The sequence below is a fragment of the Artemia sp. Qi Xiang Cuo genome, chromosome 10, assembly GCF_049724085.1.
Source record: "Artemia sp. Qi Xiang Cuo chromosome 10, ASM4972408v1, whole genome shotgun sequence".
Classification (NCBI taxonomy): Eukaryota; Metazoa; Arthropoda; class Branchiopoda; order Anostraca; family Artemiidae; genus Artemia; species Artemia sp. Qi Xiang Cuo.
In genome coordinates, this window is record NC_142803.1 from 19,041,663 (window position 1) to 19,067,301 (window position 25,639).

The following is a 25,639-nucleotide window of genomic DNA, read 5'->3' on the forward strand; positions in this document are numbered from 1 at the left end:
TTCTGTTCCCTCAGTAAAAAGTAAAAAATGAGGATATCATTGGTTTTGACCTAAAGTTGCTTTGCTTGAGTAAAAATCAATACAAGGGTATTTTATACGTGTATATATATAAAAATCTGATTACGCAGAAGGAGGGGGGGGGTAATTATCTTCGTAAATGAATATTTAAAAAGTCAATAGTTTTGGTAAGTTTATACTGTTTTGTATCACAGGCAGGGTATAAATCTTAACTTTTAGGGCTATTTCAGTTTTGTTATAAAGCAAGAAAATCTCAAATTTTATTCTGAAGAAGACAGAGACAAGGAGAAGGGGCACAGGGGATATTTTTATCTTATCCTCACAAAAAAGTGTTTTCTCTTTCTTTTGGATCCTTCTGACTGTATGCGTTTATCTTCACACGACCTTATCTGCTAATCAATTGCAACCAGTTAAGACCGGCGGCCTTAAAACTAATCTGCTATACAACAAAAATCCTAAATTGAATTGTTTATTTAGATTCCATAAATAAATTAGGGCACTCTACGGATGATTATTATCTGAAACAAGAATTTGAGGTTTATCGATCCTTTGTCTTGGCGAGAATTCGTGAAGAAGGTATGAGAAGTACCTCCTCATTTCGAGAAGGAGGTAGAATAGAAGGCTTTTGCTTAGCGATCACCTATGCAAAAGGCACATGTTCTTATAATTTGCAAGATTTAGGTGCATGTACACCCAGACCCGTAGCTATATTACTGCGAAAAACATTTCTAAAATCACCAAATTTTGATAGTTAATTTAGGCTGTTTTGTGTTGATCCAAGTGATTGCAACACTGCCTTGTCTGCTCGCTTCCACTGAGCTGCTTTGATTTCATCCAAAAAATCATATTCGTCCATTGCATAGAGTCGACATCCTGCACTTTTCCTGTGAAAAGATTAAAAACTGTGAAACAGTTGTAGACGAAAGAAAATAAAGATAATAATTGAGCTAAAGGTTTAGTTTATCTGAAGAATCAACAAGCTCTTGTCTCAATTATAGACTTTTTTTTAAGTGAGGTTAGTCGAGTGAAAACAACTCCTAGTTCTTCGGACTTTTCTTGTAACTTCGAATGTACCTAATGTTTTTTGAACCTTAAAAAGAACCAACGAAAATTGGAGATTGGCAATAAAATATTACTAAATATGGCTTATATTAATTATTAATTTGCTTAATATTGCTAGGGGAGGAAATTCACGGCTCTTGGAGTCAGAGTTTTAGGATAAAAAGTTGATTTTCTAAAAAATTCACCCTGCAGACAGTGGATTGCTTACAACAATTGACAACCTGAAAATATTTGTTTTTCATTTTCATCATGAATTAATGTTCTGGCATTCAATGGTAAACTAGGTTATAAAATTTAGATGGCAGAGTGTGACTTCTCTTCCCTTTTTCTTCTGTTACTTTTTGTCACCTTTCTTCCTTCCTGTAAATCTAGAGTAATGACTTTCTTCATTAATTTTCCAATTAATTTATTTAATTTTACGAACATATATAATTGAATTGTTGTACAATATCAATTTTTAATTGTTTAATTGTAGTATATAAGACCATTTCAAAGGTAAGCATCTAATTTCTGGAATATTATTCACCTTAATTTAAAACAATTCTATTTAACTAGTCTGTTTAGGTAGGGGACTCTTCAAAATAATTAATTTATAAAATTTTTTACACAAAACAAGTTTTTCAAAGAAAAATAAAGAGCTCCATTAAACCAAAAATGACCAAAATTAAATAAAAAAATCCTAGAAGCATAAAACTACCATAGATCACCATCAATAAAGAAATAAACCCAAAAACGAACAGAAATTACAATAAATAAAAGATTCAAATTAAAAACGAGCAAGACAACTCCCATGCCTTCTCAAGATTAGAAGATAATTTGCAATTTATTGAAAACAATATACATTTCAAATGTTTTCACTTTCTTGACTTTAATAAATAAAAATATATTAGTACTTTAAGGAAGAAATAACAGTAGCCTATATGTATATTAAACTGACAATCCAAGGTAAATTGTTTTTTTTTCTAAAGTGCCAATTATGCTCTGGACTTGATAAGACATGAAGGTTTTCAGCCCTATTCTTGTTAATTTCTGCTCGTTTTGAGTTTGACTCGGTTATTAATTGTTATTTCTGTTTGTTTTGGGGTTCATTTATTTATTGATGGTGATTTGTGGTAGTTCTATGCTTGGAAGATTATTTTAATCTATTTCTGTTCATTTTTGGTCTAATGGAGCTCTTTATTTTTCTTTGAAAAACTTGTTTTATGGAAAAAGATTGTTTTGGCGTATTGTGAAAATATTACCTTCATACCCTTAGGCATAGTTTTAATATTAGTCTAACTAGTGGTATTGGTATTACTAGTAGTATTAATAATAGAAATACCGGTAGTACTAGTAGCAGCAGAAGTACTAACATATTGCCTTTACAAGTATTTGCAATTAAAAGTAGTAGTTGAATTAATAGTATATGTAGAATTGATAGTAGCATTAGTAATAGCCTGTATATATTTCCTTTTGGTCATATGATCTTTCCCTTTTAGTATTCTCTGAAAGTTCCAAATTAATGCCCAAATCTATTCTTGAGATTCGCTCTTTTGACGATGTGCATGCAAATAGCGTCTTTTGATATAGTTCAAATTTCCCTTCATTATATTAATTAAATAAAAAAAACAAGTTTTTTTTAACTGAAAGTAAGGAACGACGTTAAAACTTAAAACGAAGAGAAATTATTCCTTATATGAAAGGGGCTGTCCCCTCCTCAACGCCTCGCTCTTTACACATGAATAATTAAAAACAAAATTTGATTATTAATTTTACTCTTATTTGGTTAAATGGCTTTCTCGAAACTTGTTTAATTTTATTTACGAACGTTTTTATTAGTAAAAAATATACGTAACTTACGAATTAACTGACGTAGCGAACTTCTAAATTCATAGATTTTTAATACGTATATTAGGGGGGTCGCCCCCTAGTCAATACCTTGCTTTTTAAGCTAAAGTTCGAATTTTGTTCCAATTCTTTAAAAATGACTACTTAATCATAAAGGCCGTTAATTAGAATAAATAGCTCTTATGAAAGTACTAAAGAATTTGGCTTAAAGAGCGAGGTATTGACTAGGGGGTGAACCCAATCATGTACGTAATATTTTCTGTTCATTTCAAGTTTTGATGTTGCTCCTTACTTTCAGTTGAAAAACTTTTTTTTTATTTAATTTCTGATCTTTTTCTTTAATAATGATGGGAGATCCGGCACCCCCTTCACAACAATGTCCCTTCCCCCATGAAAACTTCCTTCATGGAAAGATCCTCACATATAACCCCCGTCCCACCTCCAACCCCACCTACCAGAAAAAATCTCGCATTGAAAACGTCTGTATACTTCCCAATAACCAATACTATTTGTTAACATTGGATAAAGTTCATAACTTTGAGCCCTCCCCCCGGGGACTTTGGGGGATTAAGTCATCCTAAAAGACATATTTATAATATTTTCGACCATGCTGAACAAAATGGCGATCTCAAAATTTTGATCAGGTGACTTTGGGGAAAAAATGAGCGTGGGAGGGGGCCTAGTTACCCTCTATATTTTTGTTCACTTAAAAAGGGCACTAGAACTTTTAATTTCCGTTCCAACGAGCCTTCCCACGATATTTTAGGACCACCGGGACGATACGATCACCCCTGGGAAACAAAAAAACAAAAAAACAAATAAACACTCATCCGCAATCTTTATTCTGGCAAAAAATGCAAAATTCTACATTTTTGTATATAGGTGCTTGAAACCTCTACAGTAGGGTTCTCTTATACGCTGAATATAATGGTGTGATTTTCATTAAGGTTCTACAGCTTTTAGGGGGTCTTTCCCTCTTTTTTCGAAAATCAGGCAAATTCTCTCAGGCACGTAACTTTTGATGGGTAAGACTAAATTGATGAAACTTATATATTTAAAATCAGCATTAAAATCTGATTCTTGTGATGTATATATTGGTATCAAATTCCGTTTTTAGAGTTTCGGTTACCGCTGAGCCGGGTCGCTCCTTACTTACAGTTTGTTACCACGAACTCTTTGAATAAAGTAGTGTGGTAGTAGTAGCAGCAGCGGTAGCAGTAGTAGTGGTGGTAGTTGTAGTAGTGGGGATAACATGCAAATTTTTGCCTTTTTGATCATCTTTCTTATCATTTCGTGTAAATTACTACTACTACTACTAACAGCTCACCGCAGCACCAAGCCACCTGAGGCCAACACAGCTAGGCACGCTCCTCCTCCATACCTATCTATTCAAAGCCTCCCTTTTTACACTCTCCCACGAACTTCCCATTTCCTTTAAATCTTTCTTCATGACGTCCTCCCACCCCAGATTAGGACGACCTGCTTTCCCTTTAGCCCTAGAATGTTGAATGAAAAGAACAATCTTCGGCAATCTGTCATCCTTCATCCGCATAGCGTGCCCTAGCCATCTCAACCTTTCTTTCATTTTAGCCCTAGAGAGCGGTATTGAACCACGCTTTTCGTACACCCTATTCTTTGAAATACGGTCAGTCATCCGGGTACCCAGAACAATCCTTAAACAATTTCTCTGGAATACATCTAGCAAATCTTCATCCGCTTTCCAAAGCGCCCAAGCTTCAGAGCCATATTTGACTACTGTCATCACTGTAGCTTCTAATATACTAGTCTTGGTTTGCAGACTTATCTTCTTATTCTACCGAACTTTTTTTATTTCTGAAAAAACACCCTGAGCCTTGGCTATTCTACTTTTAACATCTTCACTGCTCTCACCATCTTTACTACTAATACTACCAAGATAATTGAAGCTGCCCACTTGATCAATCTTTTCATCACCCACCGTCACCTTTTCATCTTCGCTCATTCCTAGGCTCAGTGACTTAGTCTTCTTAACATTAATTTTCAAATCTATTCTAGCACCCTGAACTCGCATAACATCTAGAAGTTCATTCATTTGCTCACACTTTCCTCTATGATGCTTAAATCATCAGCATAATCTAAGTCCAGGAGACTTTTTCCTCCCCATTTATTTCCGTGGTCTGTCATTGCCTTTCCTGTGCTCCTTAATACAAAATCGATCAAAATAATCCATATAAAGGGAGATAGAATACAGCCCTGCTTAACTCCTGATTTAATATAAAACCAACTGCTAACCTCATTTCCTGCCTTAACTGCAGCCGTGTTATTCTCGTACATAGCACTATTAACTTTGATGCATTTGTCTGGTATACCATAAAAGGATAAACCCTTTGCTATAGCTCTTCTATCAATAGAATGCTTGCTCATAATCTATAAAACTTAGGACCAAAGGTGTTTAACAACTCAGGCACTTCTTAATTATTAACCTAAGAGTGAAAATTTGGTCGACGCATCCTCTTCCTTTTTCTAAAACCACACTGTTCTTCTCTTAAAACTTTGTCCACGGCATCTCTCAGTCTAAAAAGTAATGATCCCAGATACCAGTGCAGACCTGGGATCATATATCTTCTCAAGTCTACACCGAAGTGCTTAAGCCGGCTTAGAACCGGAAAGCAAGAAGTCCCTTGGACCTCCATGAACGGAGGCTTTGTGCAATTCTGGGCCCATCTTGGTCACAGCATCGTTTTCAGCACTTGGCGATGCTCTTCTATCAACAAGAGTCGAAATCCTGCACTGACAATCTCAAGCCTATTACCTCCGACTCATTATATATTCATGCCTACAAATATTATGCTACTACGGGGAGGCAGCCCAAAGTAGATAAATCAGCTAGGAAGAGGTTTTTCAGCCCGAAGACGCCCTTAAAAACAAACTAAGCCCAGAAGAAATATCCATTGATAAGAATCCCGTGCGAATGCTGTGTCGTTTATTAGGCTATAATTTCCTCAAGGGTCACCACTCCTCAAGTGGGATTAGAATTGACCGCAAGATCCCCAGTCTTGCAGGTACCCCGAAAGGGTTGAGACAGCCCTTCGCAGAGGCCGTTGTCCAAATATCTGGATCTTATTCCCTGCCGCAGTTGTCCTCCTATAGAGGATCCTCCCACGATGGTGTTCTGCATCACCATGCAATTTAACCCATTATTGGGAGAATGTTTGTAGCTCATGAGACTTGTGGATACATCTGCTGAGTAGGATACCCTCTTCTTCCTCCACCTGCACTTATAACCCCAGGTGAGGGTGCCCCAGTTTGTATTACGGACCCCCAGGGACAAGGTCCCCCCTTGGTTAGTGCCTCCTACGGATGTACCCTACATATTTGTAGGCCTTTCCCCTATCGCCATCTGGGGACACGCTGAGTTGCCTGGGGGAGGCCAGCTAAGTAGGCCTACCTGAAAATCATCTAACATTGCAAAGGATAACAGATGCAAGTTGAGCTTATGCATCCTTGTTTCTTAAAACTAAAAGCTAAGTAGTCCTACCTTGCTATAGATAACAGATACAAGTTGAGCCTATGCAACATTGCTTCTTAAAACTGAAAGCTAAGTAGGCCTACCTGAAAAGCATCTAAAATTACTAAAGATAATAGTTGCAAGTTGAGCCTACTTAATAATGCTTCTTAAAACCAGAACATAAGTGCACCTGCATGATAAATCTATAGCATTACGAAAAACAATAATAGCAACTCGAGCCTGCATACCCATGCACCTTAGAACCAAAGTCTAAGTGGACATCCCTGAAAATCATATAAACTGGCTAAGAATAACACATGCAGTTCCATTCGATAAATCATTACATCTTAAAACTAACATCTTATTAGGCATGTCTAAAAATCATCTAAACTTGCTAAGGATAACAGATGTAAGTTTAATCGATGCATCAATACGTCTTAAAACTAAAGTCTAAGTAGACATACCTGAAAATTATCTAGCCTTGTTAAGAATAAAAGGTATAGGGTCAACTTATGCATCCTTACTTCTTAAAACTAAAATCTAAGTAGACATACCTGAAATCATCTAACCTTGCTAAGCATAACAGATGCATGTTGAGCTTATGCATCCTTACTTCTTAATCCTAAAATCTAAGTAGACCTACCTGAAAACCATCTAACCATGCTAAGCATAATAGATGCAGGTTGTGCTTAGGCATCCTTGCTAATTTAAAACTAAAAGATAAGTAAAACTACCTGAAAATCATGTAACCTTGTTAAGGATTGTTGAAGTTGACCCTATGCATCCTTACTTCTTAAACTAACATCTTAGTAGGTCTACATGAAAATTTTCTAGACAGGAATATCATAACAGGTGTTGCGCTAGTCGTTTAATCAATACTCCTTAAACTACCATATTTTAAGATATATTTGAAATTCTCTTGAATTAAAAAACACAAAAGATGAATGTTCAGCCGATATATCAATGTTTCTTAATACTGAAATCTGAGTGGGTATATCTTAAAATCATCTAACCTTGCTAAGCATAATAGATGCAGGTTGTGCTTAGGCATCCTTGCTAATTTAAAACTAAAAGATAAGTAAAACTACCTGAAAATCATGTAACCTTGTTAAGGATTGTTGAAGTTGACCTTATGCATCCTTACTTCTTAAAACTAAAAGCTAAGTAGGTCTACCTGAAAATCATCTAACTGTAAATTCCAAATTAAATATACCCAGTTATTCCTGAGTTACGTCCTTTTGAGAATCCGTATACACATAACATTTTGTTATTTAGTTCAACATTCCCCTCGACATTATCTGAAAGGCTTACCTGAATGTCCTTCGTCTTTTTGGAAAGTAAAGTTTGAACATGCACACCTTTCACAATAGCATATACTATATGTAAACAATGAACGAATTGCCTATCTTATAGCCCTTGCCCTGAGGACTATGAGGAGGTTTACATCCCTAAAGACTTAATTACTGGACCATTAAAGAATGCTGAGCAAAATAGCTCTCTTAAGATTTTGATAGGACTGTGTTTTTGGGAATGATGGGCTTGTGAGGGAGGGGCTGATTACCCTCCATTCGTTTTTGACTCTTAAAATGGGCCCTAGATTTTCTGACTTACGATCAAATGAGCCCCATCTGATCTGAAGTTTTTGACCACCTGTTCCATAAAAACTTTATATGTCCCCTACATATTAAACTTTAAAACTTTATATGTACCCTACATATTTGTAGGGCATTCCCTTGTCACCATCTGGGGACACGCTGAGTGGCCTGGGGGAGGCCAGTTAAGTAGGCCTACCGGAAAATCATCTAACAATGCTAAGGATAACAGATGCAAGTTAAGCCTATGTAACATTTCCTCTTAAAACTTAAAGCTAAGTAGACCTACCTGAAAATCATCTAACCTTGCTAAGAATAACAGATGCAAGTTGACCTTATGCATCCTATCTTCTTAATACCGAAAGCTAAGTAGACCTACCTGAAAACCATCTAACCTTGCTAAGAATAACAGATGTGCTTTGAGCTTAGGGATCCTTGCTTCTTAAAACTAAAATTTAAGTAGAATTACCTGAAAATCATCTAACCTTACTAAGAATAGCAGATGGAAGTTGACCTTATGCATCCTTGCTTCTTAAAACTAAAAGCTAAGTGGGGCTACCTGAAAATCATCTAACTGTAAATTCTGTAAATTCCAAATTAATATACCCAGTTATACCTGAGTTACGCCCTTTTGACAATCCGTATGCACATAACGTGTTGTTATTTAGTTTAACGTTCTCCTCAATATTTTCTTAAAGGCTTACTCGAATGTCCTTCTTCTTTTTGGAAAGTAAAGTTCGAACATGCACGCCTTTCACAATAGCATATGCTATATGTAAACAATGATCGAATTGCCTAGCTTACAGCCTTTGCCCTGAGGACTGTGAGGAGGTTTACATCCCTAAAGACATAATTACTGGACCATTCAAGAATGCTGAGAAAATAGCTCTCTTAAGATTTTGATAGGACTGTGTTTTTGGGAATGATGGGCTTGTGAGGGAGGGGCTGCTTACCCTCCATTCGTGTTTGACGTTTAAAAAAGGCACTAGAACTTCCGACTTCCGATCAAATGCGCCCCATCTGATCCAAAGCTTTTTGACCACCCGTTCCATAAGGACTTTATACACCCCGGGGCGTAACTTACAACTTTTGTCCCTTAGCCCTCGGGGGATGTTCACCCTGAAGGCATTGTTATATGGACTAATGTGAACAAAGTGGCTATCTCACAATTTTGATCCGACGCATTTGTGGAAAAGAGAGTGTCTGGAATTGGGGGGAGGGGTTCTAGATGCTCTCCATCGCTTTTAACTCTTAAATGGGAACTATAGCTTTAAATTTCCGGTAAAATGAGCCTCCTTTAAAGTTCACACAACCACCCCTTCCATAAGAACCTTGTATACCCCCAGGGAATAACTTAGAACCCTTGCCCCCTAACTCGTGGTTTTTTTTTCAACCCCAAAACCTCGCTATGTGATCTTTGGACTTTTTTTTTAACAAATGAGCTTTTTAAATTTTCTATCGGATGCATTTGGGAAAAATAAGCCGTGAGGGAGGGGGGCTACTTGAGCTCCGATCTCTTTTACTCTTAAAAAGGGCACTAGAACTTTTGATTACCAATCCAATAAGACCCCTCAGAAGTTTGTACGGGCCCTCTTTCCGTAAGAGCCTTATGTTCATCTGGGCATAAATTACAACTCTTGCCCTGAGGGTTTGGGAGGGGGTTGTCATCTTCAAAGACATTAATAATTGACTTTCAACTACGACTAGCAAAATTACTATCTCAAAATTTCTATTGGATGTATTTGGGAAAATGATGGGCATAGGGGGGGGGGGGAGCTGGTTGCCCTTCAATCACTTTCGACTATAAAAGGGACACTACAACTTGTAATTTTTAATCGAATGAGCCTCTTTCAAAGTTTCAACGATAACTCCTTCAATACAAATTGCCCTGGTCTAAAATAAACCAAAAACAATAAATTGTGCCCACATCACCCTTTACTTTGACAGTGACTGAAAATACCAAGTCTTCAAAGAAAATCTCTTACCCATTTACAGACGGGGTATTCGTCATGTAATATCAATATTTTTACTATTAGTTGTTAGAAATAGAAGTTGGTGCAGTTTTGGGAGAAAAAATTGAAGTAGAGGTGAAGGTGTTTAAAAAGTATCTAGTATCAACAGCCAATACTTCTCAAAGTATTGATACTTCAGAGTTGATACAAGTATGCTACACTGCAACACCAATCTAAAAGTTCTAACCACATTTTAGAGTATCATATGCTCCATATTGAGGCCATGAAAAACATATACTCAAATATGTGGCCACGAATAACTCGTGGCCACATTAAGTGCACACTTAAATGGCTTTAAAAGTTTAATACTCTTTCCAAAGTAGAAGTTTATATACCGAATGCACACAAATAGAATCACAGGGTGTCAAAATACTTTATGAAAGTATCGATGCTTCGAAACGATACCTGAAAGTATTGATACTTTGGCAAAGATGCTTAGTAGTATCCAGCTCTATTTATAAGTTAGATTTTGAAAATAGGAAAGCATAAACTTCTATATTCGCATTAAATAGAAGAAGATCCAGAGATTAACTAAAAAGAACACTTCTATGTCTAAATGTACTAAAAACTATAAAAAAAAAGTTATTTCTTTTCCAGTATGCGAAATTCTTTTAATTTTTGTAAAACTAAAAATATGAGAGAGGGGGGGGGGAACAATACTCATATTTTATAAATATTTGAGAACGACTCCCGGTGAAAAAACCGCTCTAAATCATCTCATGTTTTTATATAAAGATTTACTGTTTTTACTGATTTTCGTGCATTTAGAAAAGAAATATTTTATAACAAGGTTTTTCCAATATATTCATCTTTGTGCTTACTATTACAATGAAATACATTTTCACATCAAACCATTGAACCTTTCAAACTAGCTTAGCCTAAGACTTTGTGCAATGTTACATAATCTCAACGGGAAAATTGTGCCAGTAACTTAACGAGTTCTAAAAATACTTATGCTCTGCATAGAATTTAAGTCACCAACTTTTATGCTACGCTGCATAGGCCATCTTCTGAGAACGATATATCATAAAGTCTAGATCTTCCACCTCACAAAAGCACGAGTTTACTTTGCCTTGATAGGTGGTGCTATACTGTACTCGTTAGAGACTTGACCAACAACTCAGACGCAAATGATGAAGGTGGATTCTGTTAAGACGAAATATCTTCAAAAAGTTGAAGGCATTAGTTGGTTTGACATGGCAGAGAACTTTGAGATCCTCCGGTCCAATAAATTGACAACCTTGTCAGAGTAATTCAAATCTTTATCGATGAGAGCTGTTATGGTCAACTACTTTGCCTACCTGCTCAAACACCCGTCCGACTCAAATCCAACCTTAACCCAACTGCAACGGCTGGAAACAACCCAGAGGTATACCGTACACAAAATTGATGGACCTCATCCACGGCTGACCCACTACCAGGATTATGAACATCAACGATACCCAAATCCTTATAAAGTACAGGCTACCCTGGAGACGACCTAATGGCACTGACGTCTGGTTCTCCCTAAACTGGCTTAACTTCTGAGCAGGAGCTTTAAGTAAAACTATAAAAAAGTCAACATATTAGGAAAAAAAATTGAAAACTGAATTAGTAATTAAGAACTATTTTTATTCTGAGTTACCTTCTCAGCAGGTGCCTCCCCCAGGCCACTCAGCGCGTCCCCAGGTGGCAGATAGGAAAACGTCCTATATATATATATAGGATACCTCCATGGAGATGGGAGGCACGGACCAAGGAGGGAGCCAGTTTCTGGGGGTTTTGACATAACACTGGAAGACCCTCACGTGGGGGACATAAATAGAGGAGGAGGATATGCACTTTGCAGGACATTATCAGTGGGAGATATAGTTGGCCACTGCTAGGGACAGAGAGTGGCTTACCGCTGTCCTGACGTCAGCCAAGAAACCCTTTTTCACTTTTATGATGATTATGAACAAACAAATGAATATGAGAACCAGTGCTACCGCGTCCGGGGAAATTGACGATGCTATAACATCTGGGAAAACTGACAATGCCACCACGTCCGGGGTAGCCAACGGTACGACGACCGTAAATCGTGCGAATACCTCAACTTCGACAGCTCTACCCTTGGAGGCCATTTTATAACCTAAATAGACTCTATCAATTGGTACCCTCAACATCAGAACACTTACAAAACAAGGAAAAAAGGAACTCCTCCTGAGAGAGATAAACCGTTACAACTGGGACATAGTCGGCCTATCCAAAACCCACCTCCCAGTCACCGGTGAAGAAAAGCTTGGTGATGCTACTCTTATACTGTCAGGACGCACTGATGGGAAACACCAACAAGGAGTTGGCCTCCTACTCTCCAGTAAGGCTAGGAGATCACTAATCGCAGCAACACCCATCTCGGAACGTCTGATCAGGATCCACCTGAAAGGCTCACCAGCGAATCTCACAATCATCCAAGTATACGCACCTGACTTTAGCACAGATGATTAATGCTCAAATTGTCATGGGTGCACAGCCGGCGGTGACTTCGATAGAAACCAGTCGCTTTTTATGACTTCCTTTAAACTACGTCTAAAAGCGGCGACGAAACTCTCCAAAAAGCCCCCCTTATTCAGAGAAGACCTCTTAAAAAACCAAAAAATATCCGACAAAAATACACCACTGCTCTTCCCGAAAGAATTTCTGAACTCCTCTCTACATCCCCGCTAACTTTTTCAAAGGATGACATCAATAATATTGTGAAGAGTATCTAGCAGGTTATATGTGATGTCACCCAGTTGACCCTGGGAGTCTAAAAGGCAGACTAGAAATCCTTGGATCACGGATGAGATAATCTCCCTATGCGAAGGAAAACGCAACCTCACTGACAAACTAGATAGAGAAAGTTGGGATATTTACAAAGGATTGAAGCGTGTGGTACAGAAAGCGACTTGCTGTGCTCACCGCTCCTTTATAAGGGAACTATGTGAGCAATGCGAAATTGCATTCAAGAAAGGTGACACTGACTTCATGTACAGGTGAGTGCAGGAACTAACCAAAAAAAGGGACTGAAAGCATGTACCTTTCTCGATGAAGATGGTAACCAGATCTAAACTACAGACGGAATCCGAACCAGATGGCAAGAACACTTTGAGAGCAAAATTAACTCAACGATCCTCCCAGACCCAGCGGTGCTTAACAGCCTCCCCTTAATTGCCGCATGCCCAAGCCCATCCCCACTTCGTTCTGAGATAGAATCGGCTATCAAGGGTTTAGGGACAAACAAAGCTGCAGGCCCAGAGGCCCAGATGGAATCCGACCGGAGCTACTAAAAATAAATTGCGATCCCCTTGTGGACCTATACCTAAGAATTGCAACTGCTACTTGGGAAGAAGGTGAATTCCCCTCCTAATGGTGTGAAACAACAATAGTTCCATTCGATAAGAAAGGCTCGAAACCAATATGTGATAAATATTGGCCTATAAGCCTTACGAGCCACGCCACTAAAATACTCACTAGAGTAATGCTGGAACGTATAAGAGCCACAGCTTCAAAAGTTATTCCAGAATATCATTCCTGTTTCCGCCCAAACTGGTCAAAAATCGATTAGATATTTCCGGTCCGTTGGATTTTAGAAAAATATCTTGAACTTGGACGTAGTATTTTGACCTTTTCATTGACTTTAAGCAAGCTTTCGATCTCATATGGAGAGAAGGTCTGTTGCACATTCTTCTCCACTTTGGTATAACACAAAACTTAGTATCTTGAATCACCGATATGTAATCAAATTTCAGAAGCCGCGTCATGACGGAAGAGGGCCTTTCTGATAGCTTTGAAACATCGACTGGTGTGCTGCAGGGTTGCTTGCTTTCGCCGGAACTGTTTAACCTGTTCCTTACCACCGTCCTATCACTCCTTGACAACTCGTCAAGTGTCCTCAACGAGGGAATATTTTTTAATAAATTAGCTTATGCAGACGACATAGACCAAATAAATAGGAACCTTGGGAACCTTCAGTCTCAGGCTAACAACATCCAATCAACCATGCTCTGTTCACGAAAGCCGCAAAACAAAGAAAGCTTAAGCCTCCAGTTCGGTGATGACAACATAGAATGGGTCGAAGATTTACCTACCTAGGTAGCCTTATAACGTCCGATAACAAGTACTCAAAAGATATTAAGAGACGCTTGGCACTTGCCAACTCTAGCTTTAAAGCCTTGATGCCGATTTGGAGGAACAAAAAATTGTCGACACTACTAAAAACAAGACTCTTCAACACACTGATTATCCCCATTGCCAGTTACGCTTGTGAATCATTGGTCTTCAAAACAGATGATTAAATTCACCTATCCGCATTCGCAACAAAGTCACTTCCCCGTATTGCGGGAATTACGTACCTGTACAAGGTCTCTAATATTAGGCTCTTTAAAAACCTCAAGATCAAACACACCATCCTTGACAAAATACAACTGCAACAACTTAGGCGGCTAGGCCAAATCCAGCGTATGGAAAATTCCCGTCTTCCGAAGATAATTTTCCATGGTAGCACGCATGGTTCATGCCCCAGAGGTCGGCCCTTGAAGAGATGGAAAGACAACTTCTCTACACTCAACCTGCGAGAACTTCTCTACACTCAACCTGCGACAAATTGAACGCCTGACTGAAGATGGATGCTCATACAGACGCCATATCAATAACACGGTGAGTGACGAGGCCTCAAAACAACCTTCGAGGATGGATGGGACTTAATTCAAGTAAGTCAATTATTTAAAAAAAATCTTTCACGCTATTTCTATTCCACATCTTAAGTTTTAGAATATTTTGCTTATGCTGATAGTTATGATTTGATTTCAGACAAACATTTTAACCCTTTTGTGTTTTTTATGTTATCTTAATGTGAAAGGAGCTGTATAGTGAGAAAGGTTATACTTAATGTAACGTAACTTAACCACTTAGCCAAAAAAAGACGATAAGTAGTCTGTAAGCCGCTTAAATAATTTACCAGCGCTACCTAGATTATTTAATCATGTATTCTTTAATAGCGCTGACTAATTCATGGAAAAAATTGACGGGTAAAAAGTGTCACGTTACCAGGTTTTTTATTTTCTATTAAGATTTGCAATAGCGCTTTAGCGTGAAGAATTTTTCAAAAAAAAACAAACAAATCCCGATAGAAGAGATAGGCATGACTTTGGCTTATACAGAATTCAATAATTGATAATAGTTGAGGAATTTGTGGGTAAATTTTTGATTCTAAGTAAAAGCCACTAACACCTAAACTCCAGGTTTGTCAGTCCTGAACCACCACTAGAGGCACCAGTGACTTACCTAATCAAAAAAAAATATTATGAAGGATGTACTTTCAATAACCTCCTTCAAAATTTTCAGCTGAACTGGATAAAGAGCAACTGTATTTGAATTTTATTTTTTTATTTTTTCTTTCTTTTTAGTTTAGTCAAAATTAAGACAATGATTCTGTTTGCTCAAGATGCCATCATTTCACATTTCAATTTTTCTGCTACATTTTCTTGAACCTATTTCAATAATTTTAGCAAGTTTGCCACAGTGGCTAATGTCAACATATCTCCCCTTATTATCAGCTAGAATTTAAACAAGTTCTTTTGTTTCTTGTTCACCTCAAGTTAAAGAAATGACTTTAATGTCAGTCAGATATGAGGCTCAAAACGCTGAATCAACCCGGTGGACATTAAATGAAAACATTGGCTTACGTCTCAAAACTTGGCTTTGGTATAATTAAATTATTTCAAATATTGAGTCTAAAAGAGTCCGAAGTACTCTGTTGTACAATGCACAAACATACCTAAGTCAGTGTTTCCTGTTTTTTTTATCCTCAAGTATTGTAACAAAATTTTGGGAACCTAGCAGTGAAAGGAATATTCACCTATACACTAAAATTTTTTCTTCAACTGAGTTGAAATGTGGCTGCTAAAAGTAAATTTCGGAATTGTAAACCCAAGCTTAACTAAATTATTTTTCTACGTTAAGCAATTTAAATTTAAACATGGTCCATAGCTCAAAAGCTTGTCTAATTCCGTTTAATTCTTGTATAATTTATATTTCTTATTCGGCCTAATTCTAATTACAACCAATTATAGTTTTTTGTCTTTATGTCTAATTTCGAGCTTATGTTATTGTAGATATATTGTTTTTAGTTGACTTGAGCTTCAAATTTGGAAATTCAATGAAAAATGAAACCTTTAAGTTGAGGAAAAAATTTCAGCAGAAAGGATGTCAAATTTTATCGGATTTAATGGTACTTATGTATTATACGGTACCCATTGCTATATACTGTACAATGAAACCAGAAAGGAAACCAGACAAACCGGTATTTGCTATATAAATTGTTCGCAAAGCGTTATTTGTTATTGCGTTTACAATATTTAAGCTGTTGTTTTTGGGGGTGGCGGGGGGGGGGAGGTACCTAGGTTAGGTTAGATTAAGTATTTAATGTAGACTATGATTTACCCCCACCCCCCTAATGTACAAAACTATAGCCTAAATTTCTCTCTAAACTATTGTATATTCATCCTATTGTATTTCATTAGCGTTAACCAAACTTGACCTATTTCGTGGGCACCGTATAATGTACAAAGAACCGATTTAATAAATGTTAATAAATTCGAATTAAACTTGAAGTCCCTATCCCGCCAAACACCATAGAGTTTTAAAGAATTCAGGCTTATTCCAAATACTTTCTGAAAAAAAAGAAGAGGTAACTTAAAAAGAAACCTTTCTTTTAGAAACAGATTGTTTGCAATTGGTGGTAGACCAAAAACAATAGTTGTTGCTTTACTACAGCGCGGTATAACGTCATAATGTATTGGCAATACAGCACCATACTGGCGATAAATTATTGCCATACTATAGCGTGCCTTTTCAAAAGGGTCTTCAAAAGGAAAACAATATAACTCGGAAAATGAAACATCCTTGGGAAAGCAAAGAAAGTGGAGCGAATTTTTTCCAACTCGTTAAATTAATCTTCGGGAAGACAATTTAAGAGTAACGTGTTCTCCGTTTTGGTTTGATATTTTGAATTGAAATTATATTTCATAATCCCCATTTTTAAATACTACCATCAATTTCCCTCAAAATCTTGGAAGTTTTTGAATATCAGAGCAAAGGTATAGTTTCACTACCTTAGCGCCATCAATTACAAATTTATAAAGCATGCTCCTATGCCATCTTTAAATGACGAACCATAAAAAATAAAGCTGTCTTTTTCTTTCTTATGCATGTTCTACTATGTATGGGAGAGGTCAATTGCGTTTGATTACCATAACGAACGGGATTCATAAGGGCAAAATACAGTCACAATTAGAAACAACAGTTATATTGTTTATAATACATTATCAAATTGTGTACACTATATTTTGTAGATAATATACTATTATCTATATATATAAATTTAAACAGAGTCAAATGAACTCAAGGAAGTTAAACGAACAAATCCAAAGGCAGTTTTTGGTGGCCCGCTTAATACTAGAATTTAGTATTAATCGACTGACTATTCCAAAAGAAAAAAAAAACAACTTTAGAATAAGTAACATATTCAGTTTGGCTAACACTTTGAAATAGACTGTAACAGTTTTCTGATTAAAATTGTACTTCTAAATACGAATTTGTACCATCTGAAAAGCTTATTAAAATTGTGCCTTATCAAGAAGAAAATTTTCGATAAACTAAAACTTGAAGAAGCTAATACGACAAAAAAAAATTTATACTCGAGTCAGAAAACATCAAGTTAAACCAAAATGTACCAAAGAATTTGTATTGTGCCAAAAAGTGCCTAGATGTACCATACTGTACCAGGACCCTAGATTGCACAAAGAACGGTACAATTGTTCCGCGTTGGCAACACTGAACATGTTGTGATAGGAGAAGAAACTGAAATTTCTTTTCTGAGAGAGAAAATAGCTAGTACTATCTAGCAATTCTTAGCAATCGTGAAAACTATTCTGAGAACCGGGACAAAATTTTAGACACATCATTTTTTTCCGGTTTTTACTCCGGCTTTACTTAGGACTGACAATACAGAAAGTACTTTTGCAAATTGGAACAATACGTGCGTCAGTACAATTTTTAAGACTAGTTTAGTTTATACTAACCTAGCTTTAGCTATTTTCTAAGAAATCGAAAGTCACTTTAATAGAGAATATGTCCCAACTCTCCGAAATTTGGCTGGATAAAAGTGGACGTAGCTATTCACTAACCCAGATTTTAAAGAAATAAGCTTTAAGTATAATCTGAATAAATTCATTTTACTAGATAATGCTGCACTGCCACTGGCACTAACTCCTAAGTGTGAAAGATTCCATTAAATTACCCATACTCTTTGGTTTTGGGGCCGGGAGAATCTTAGAAACATTTAAAAATTGAAGAAAAAGAGCACAAAGTCTTGCAAAAGGCCAAACAAACCAAAGATTATGTGACAATTGTTAGCAACAATGTGAACAGTAATTGCTAGCAAGAGATCCAAATCATGAAATTTGTAGAAAGCCGTGCACGTTTCAAAAAGAAAGCTGTGCACATTTCAAGGAATGAATTTTTTCCAATCTTACAACCATAGCAGTATCCACGGAGGGTGGGTACCGGGCTCTTGCCCCCTCCCCCCAAATTTTTTTGACTCGTTTAAACATAAAGAACTCTAAATAAAAAAAAATGTTTATGATTTTCTACAGTTATTTTTATCCCCTCCCCCTAAAAAAATACCCCCTCCCCCTAAAGATTAAAAAAAACTGGATACGCCCTTGATCCCAACCGGCGAGTGATTCTCAAATCAAGACTTCATCAGCAGCGAGTAAGTGCCTAAATACTAAAATCGTTTATTTTTTAAGTATACATCTTGTTTAACAAATATCAAACAGTTCGTGGTAACGAACTATAAGTAAGGAGCGACCCGGCTCAATGGTAACCGAAACTCTAAAACACGGAATTTTGATACCAATAGATAAATCAAAAGAATCAAATTTTAATTCTAATTTCAAATATATAAGTTTCATCAAGTTTAATCTTACCTATCAAAAGTTACGCGTCTAAGAAACTTTGGCTGATTTTTAAAAAAAGGGGGAAAGACCCCCTAAAGGATAAGGAACCTTAATGAAAATCACACCATCATATTCAGCGTATCAGAGAACCTTACTGTAGAAGTTTCAAGCTCCTATCTACAAAAATGTGGAATTTTCCATTTTTTGACAGAAGAAAGATCACAGATGCATGTTTATTTATTTATTTTTTTTTTTTTTTTTTTTTTTGCCCAGGGGTGATCGTATCGACCCAGTGGTCCAAGAAAATCGTGGGAGGGCTTATTGGAACGAAAATTAAAAGTTCTAGTTCCCTTCTTAAGTGACCAAAAAAATGGAGGGCAACTAGGCCCCCTCCCACGCTCATTTTTTTCCCAAAGTCACCTGGTCAAAATTTTGAGATAGCCATTTTGTTCAGCATGGTCGAAAATATTATAACTATGTCTTTTAGGATGACTTAATCCCTCAAAGCCCCCAGGGGGAGGGCTGAAAGTTATGAACTTTACCCAATGTTAACATATAGTAGGCTATTGGTTATTGGGACCCGGCTCAATGGTAACCAAAACTCTAGAAAACAGTATTTTGATACAAATAGATACATCAAAAGAATCAAATTTTAATGCTGATTTCAAATATATAAGTTTTATCAAGTTTAATCATACCCATCAAAAGCTACGCGCCTGAGAAAATTTTGCTGATGTTCGAAAAAAGGTGGAAACACCCCTTAAAAGCTATTAAACCTTAATGAAAATCACACCATAATATTCTGCGTATCCGAGAATCCTACTGTAGAGGTTTAAAGCTCTTATCTACAAAAATGTGGAATTTTGCATTTTTTTGCCAGGAGAAAGGTCACGGGTGCGTGTTTATTTGTTTTTTTTTTCCAGGGGTGATCCTATCGACCCAGTGGTCCTAGAATATTGTGAGAGGGCTCATTGGAATGGAAATTAAAAGTTCTAGTGCCCTTTTTAAGTGACAAAAAAAAATGGAGGGCAACTAGGCCCCCTCCCACGCTCATTTTTTTCCCAAAGTCACCTGATCAAAATTTTGAGATAGCCATTTTGTTCAGCATGGTTATAAATATGATAAATATGTCCTTTAGGATGACTTAATCCCCCGAAGTCCCCAGGGGGAGGGCTGAAAGCTATGAACTTTACCCAATGTTATCATATAGTATTGGTTATTAGGAAGTATACAGACGTTTTCAAAGGGGATTTTGTCTGGTAGTAGAGGGGTGGTTGGGTCGGGGGCTATTTGGGAAGATCTTTCCACGAAGGAAGTTTTCATGGGGGAAGGGACATTGCTATGAAGGGGGTGTCGGATTTCCCTGCATTATTAAAAAAAAATATCAGAAATTAAATATAAAAAAAAACAAGTGGTCCAACTGAAAACAAGGAGTAACGTCAAAACTTAAAACAAACAGAAAAATATTCCGTGTATGAATGGGTTCACCCTCTAGTCACTAAATCGGACTTTAATCCAAAGATTTTTAGTATTCTCATAAGAGCTTTTTATTCTAACTAACCGCCTGTGTGATTAAGGGGTCATTTTTAAAGAATTGGAACAAAATTCGAACTTTAGCTTAAAGAGCGATGTATTGACTAGGGGGCGAGCCCCCTAATTTACGTATTAAAAGTATATGAATATAGAAGATCGTTACGTAAGTTAAATCGTAAGTTACGTATATTTATTACTAATAAAAACGTTGGTAAATAAAATTAAAAAAGTTTCGAGAAAGCCATTTAACCAAATAAAAGTAAAAGTAATATGCAAATTTTGTTTTAATTATTCATGTACGGTGAGCCAAAATTAAAACCTGCATTAATTCAAAAACATTCAAAAATTAAATAAAAAAAACAAATTTTTTTAACAGAAAATAAGGAACGACGTTAAAACTTAAAACGAACAGAAATTATTCCGTATATGAAAGGGGCTGTCCCCTCCTCAACGCCTCGCTGTTTACGTTAAAGTTTTTTATTGTTTAAAAAAATAGACGTGTGAGAAAGTCAAACTTTAGCGTAAAGAGCGAGGCGTTGAGGAGGGGACAGCCCCTTTCATATACGGAATAATTTCTGTTCGTTTTAAGTTTTAACGTCGTTCCTTACTTTCTGTTAAAAAAAACTTGTTTTTTTTATTTAATTGTGCAATAGCTTGCTGCTAAATTATTTGTTGTAACTTAAATAAGAATTGTAATTCAGGTCAATGAAACCCAGAAACCAAAGGCTTTACGCACGAAAACCAAAGGCTTATAACAGCAACTAACAGATCTATTTTAGGAGTATATTTTTAAATTTATTTTTATCATACTACATTTTGATTAAATATATAGTACATATGTTTTGAAGAGGATACTTCAAAACATATGTACGGTATTTAAAATATACCGTCATATGTTTTGAAGAGGATATGAAATTTCTAAGTTCACTTCTTTCGGTACGTAGAATATAAATGGTCTTTTGAAATGTACAGAGATTCAACACTAACATCTAACTACATCTATGTCTACAAATTACTCACAGTATTCCCTGAGAGAAGGGGGTGGGGGGGGGTTGATAAGATATGATAAAATTTCATTTGAAAATGACTAGTCCAGCAATGCAGGAGCTGAATTCAAATTTTACAGAAGAGTCACATCAACATACAAAGAACGGAAAAAAAAAATCAAGCGACGAACAAACTGAAAATACAAATAGTGTATTCATAACCCTAAAATTTACAAACAAATAGTAGACTGAGGACCATTCTAATGGGAAAAAGGAAAAAGAAGAAAGAGGACAGAGAGAAATAGAGAGAAAGAGAGAGAGAGAGAGTGAATGAGAGAGAGAAGAAGGAGTTGAGAGAGAGGAAGGCATTGCTATTTAGATGCTTTGTCATGGTTAAGTTGCCGATTTGTCTTTATCTTTCAGCAGGACGGGTATATTGGGAGCCGATGGGTATATTTGGACTTCTCATTAGACTGAATAGAAAAAAAACAGGATTTAAACAGTTGTAGTGCTCAGAAAAAAAAGACTAGAAACGGGAGTTAGTCAATACAGACTTGGCAAAACGCAGGCAACTGCTGTCGCTTCATAGTTTTTTTTTTTGTTTTTTTTTTCTTAGCTCCAAGGCTTGCAATTGTAAGGAGGAAGAGATATTTTACGCTCATTATATACATTAGTTCTTAGATAATACTTCTAGATGAATCGTATTTGAATATAAGGTTCGGTTAGAAGACACCTGTCTTGATACCAAACAAGAAAGCTGTACTAGAAAATTCTTCTGATGAAAAGAAGGTAGACATACACCTTTAAGGTACTTGAAGTTTACTTCAGAGTTTAAGTGAGGAGATCGATTCATTGGTTTATTTCGAATATTATATTATTTTTTATATTTATAATGAGAATTTAAACAAAATCTAAAAAGTAAAAACTAGTTTGTTGAAAAGAAATAAATATAATATTAAAACACATCATTTTAGAATGTTGCCAATATTGCAAAAATGTATACGTCACTTGAGATCACATGAAATGACAAAATCGAGGAGTTAGGTCATAATTGGGAAGTAAAAGTGAGGAAGTACCACCAACAATCTTGCTAGAGACAATTGGGATGGAAAAAAACGGCGGAGTTCTTATGGAGGCAAATAGTATAATTGTTTTTTGGAGAATGGTTTAATGATAATCTTACGAATTGAGACCAAAGACGAGGGTTCTAGGATCGAGGAAAACAAGGAAGATACATAAAAGCTAATAGTGAGACTTAATAGTGAGACTTTGTAGAATTTTTGAAGGAGGCTAATAAAAACTTTTTTATAGCAAATTTCCATGACAGATAACTCGTCAAAAAATTTCCATTTGCGCAAAAAGTCCTCAGCTATGCTATTAACCACGGGATTGAAAAAAGCAGTGGTCCTAATAGAACCCTTTTCGAAAACCTACCCCAAAAATGAAAGGAGGTAGAATAGAAATGTTGGTACTTCAGCTCTTGTGATCTATTGGAGTGGAATGAAATTAAATATGTACTAGTGATTTTTTGTCGTTTAACGGTTTATGATTCAGAATACTGTGATAAACAAAGGTCAAACGAAAATTAGTGGCTGGTAAAAATACAGTTTACCCAAAAATGTGCTAAACAAAAATTCTTTTTGGCTGGTTTCGTCATTTTTGTCAAAGAAAACAATTTAATCAAATGGGTTTAGCCAAGAAAGAGCCAAAAACAAAGTTTAAATCTTATGGTACATTAGGTATTGATTAGTAATTGCTCAAAGTAATGAGCCGAAGTACAGATGAAGTTGCCAAATTTAAAAACAAAATTGGTTTAGCTTTTATTGACAGAGTTAGCCAAAAAATTGTAATGGCCAAATTGATTTAGCCAAGAATCAAAGTTTTGGTCTTTGTCTTACTTAAGCTACTCCATATTTAGTGCACAGGAGATAAAAGTTGGAATACAAGTTGCGAAACTGTCTGATGTCAAAATTTGGAAAACTCTTTATTTTCAACCAGTCAAATAGAAATGGAGTTAAGAAATGAACTACATAAACTTAATTGAGTATACATAAGAAAAATGTGAAATATTTATTTTATTTAACTATAAAATAGGTGAAATCAAGCTATTTTTAAAACAAGTGGAAAATCTAGAAAGCCTTTTAGTTTGATCTAGAAATCTTTATTATTTACCTTTATGGTCGTTTCGCTAACGGATTTTTATCAGATAAGGCTTCAATTAAATCTCTTTATACATGATTTTTTTTTCTGAACTGGGAGGAGGGGGAGGGTTTGCCGAAGAGACAGTTTGGTTAGAGTCTCACATATGTACAGCATGTCTTAATGTTAATTAAATAAAAAAAACAAGTTTTTAAACTGAAAGCAAGGAGTGACATTAAAACTTAAAACGAACAGAAATTATTCCGTATATGAAAGGGACTTTCCCTTCCTCAACGCTTCACTCTTTACGCTAAAGTTTGACTCTTTGTCACAACTCTATTTTTTAAAACAATAAAAAAATTAGCCTCAGGCGGCTTGGTGCTGCAGTGAGTTGTTAGTAGTAGTAGTAGTAATTAAATCGATAATTTGAATAATAATTTAGGGACCGTTATTAGTGGAGGTGCATTTATATTTTTAAAACGTTTACGACTTAATAATACATCGCATTGATTTGTGCTTTATAAAGTATTTAGTGCATACAAAATGTGTATCGAAACTGTCTTAATGATAGAAACAAATTATGTTACAGGTGTGTTGAGCTCACTATAAAAATGGAGAGCGAAAATTTACTCCTTTAGTTAGAAGAGCTTGCAAGTGTGATTTTTCCTGTAAAATGGATCAGAACAAGTGATGGGCCCCGCAAATCTGTCTGCTAAAATGTCTCTCTGGCAACAACCTAACCTGAAAGTCCCTATGACATGGCGGAAACCTAAGGATCATGTAAAAGATTGCTAAATCTTTTGACAAATATGTTTAAAATAAGTTAGAAGTCTAAACACGTTTTTCTTAGATTCAGCAATTTAACTATTGATTCATGGCCCAGAACTTCCATTACCAACTCCACCAGATTGCACAACTCTTACCGAAGTAATTGAACGTGTTCCTGATGTTCAGAATGAATTAAAGAACAATACAGATTTTTGGGAAATAATACAATAAACTAACCTCACTTTCAATCAAAGAAAGATTATAATGATTTTATTCGGGATCTTGATTTATGTAAAAGTAATAAAGAACTACTCGCCTTCAGATTGTAGCCTGGAAGTTGCTGCAAGGTGGCGCCGATTTAAGTCTCTTCCGCCAAATACCAAAGGAAATTTTAGAATTTGTTTTCTAAATGGAAGAACCTATTTTCCTGCTTTAGACGGTTAGAATTTGTTCCAGTTACTGGTTGTTGGACGTAAGCCTAAGAATTGGCGTTTGTTCATAGAATCTTCGAAAAGAAATTTGAAAGGAGTGTTACTAAATAATGGAAACAAATATCCTTCCACTCCTTTAACCCATGTAGTTGGTTTGATAGAATAATATGAGAATATCCCCAAGGCAAGTCAAATTGCCTCCACTACATATTGATATTGGCTTAATTAAAAATTTGGTGGAAGTAATGAATTGTCATGGCACGATCAGCCTGACAGCCTGAAAAACTATGCGGGAGCAATGAAACCAAACTGAAAGAAGCAGTACTTGTTTTTTAAAACGATGACACAGCCAGATAAGGCGCGATGAGGCATCGTGAGCCTCGCAAGAAAACTCTGGGGAGGAGTGTTGGCAAATGTTGCAAGAAATTTGGCTTTCAGTGGTTTAAAATGGTAATATTTCTCTTTTCCTATTAATGTACATTGTTTCAATGTAATCAAACAAATGTATGCAATTTAGAGTATTCAAAAATCAGAACATCCTATTTTAGAGGCTGCAATAGCTTACGGTACGTAGAAGATCAAAAGCCACATAGAATTTCCATTCATATTAACAATAATACCCCTTTTTGTTTTTGCAAAATTCTGAAGTAAAGAAATTATTAAGCGCTTATTCAACAAAACTACTTTCATCGAAAATTTTGACTTAGTTTGACAATTTTGTCCAAAATTTTTACCTGCAATTTAAAATCTTAAATTCTTAAGCAGAAAAAACAGAAAAAGCGGGAAACAAGAAACAACCATTCAATTTACAATTATCAATATAT

At 36.0% G+C, this 25,639-nt stretch overlaps 1 protein-coding gene across 1 annotated transcript in view; it reads right to left on the bottom strand.

The window, feature by feature from the left end:
- Positions 1–471: 471 nt before the first annotated feature.
- LOC148947544 (galactosylceramide sulfotransferase-like) overlaps positions 472–25,639 on the bottom strand; it is a 58,730-nt gene continuing 33,562 nt past the window's right edge. Inside the window, exon 4 of the mRNA XM_089095299.1 lies at positions 472–902. Coding sequence (XP_088951425.1) covers positions 770–902 — 133 coding nt within the window. The 3' untranslated portion in view covers positions 472–769. The remainder of the gene's footprint in view (positions 903–25,639) is intronic.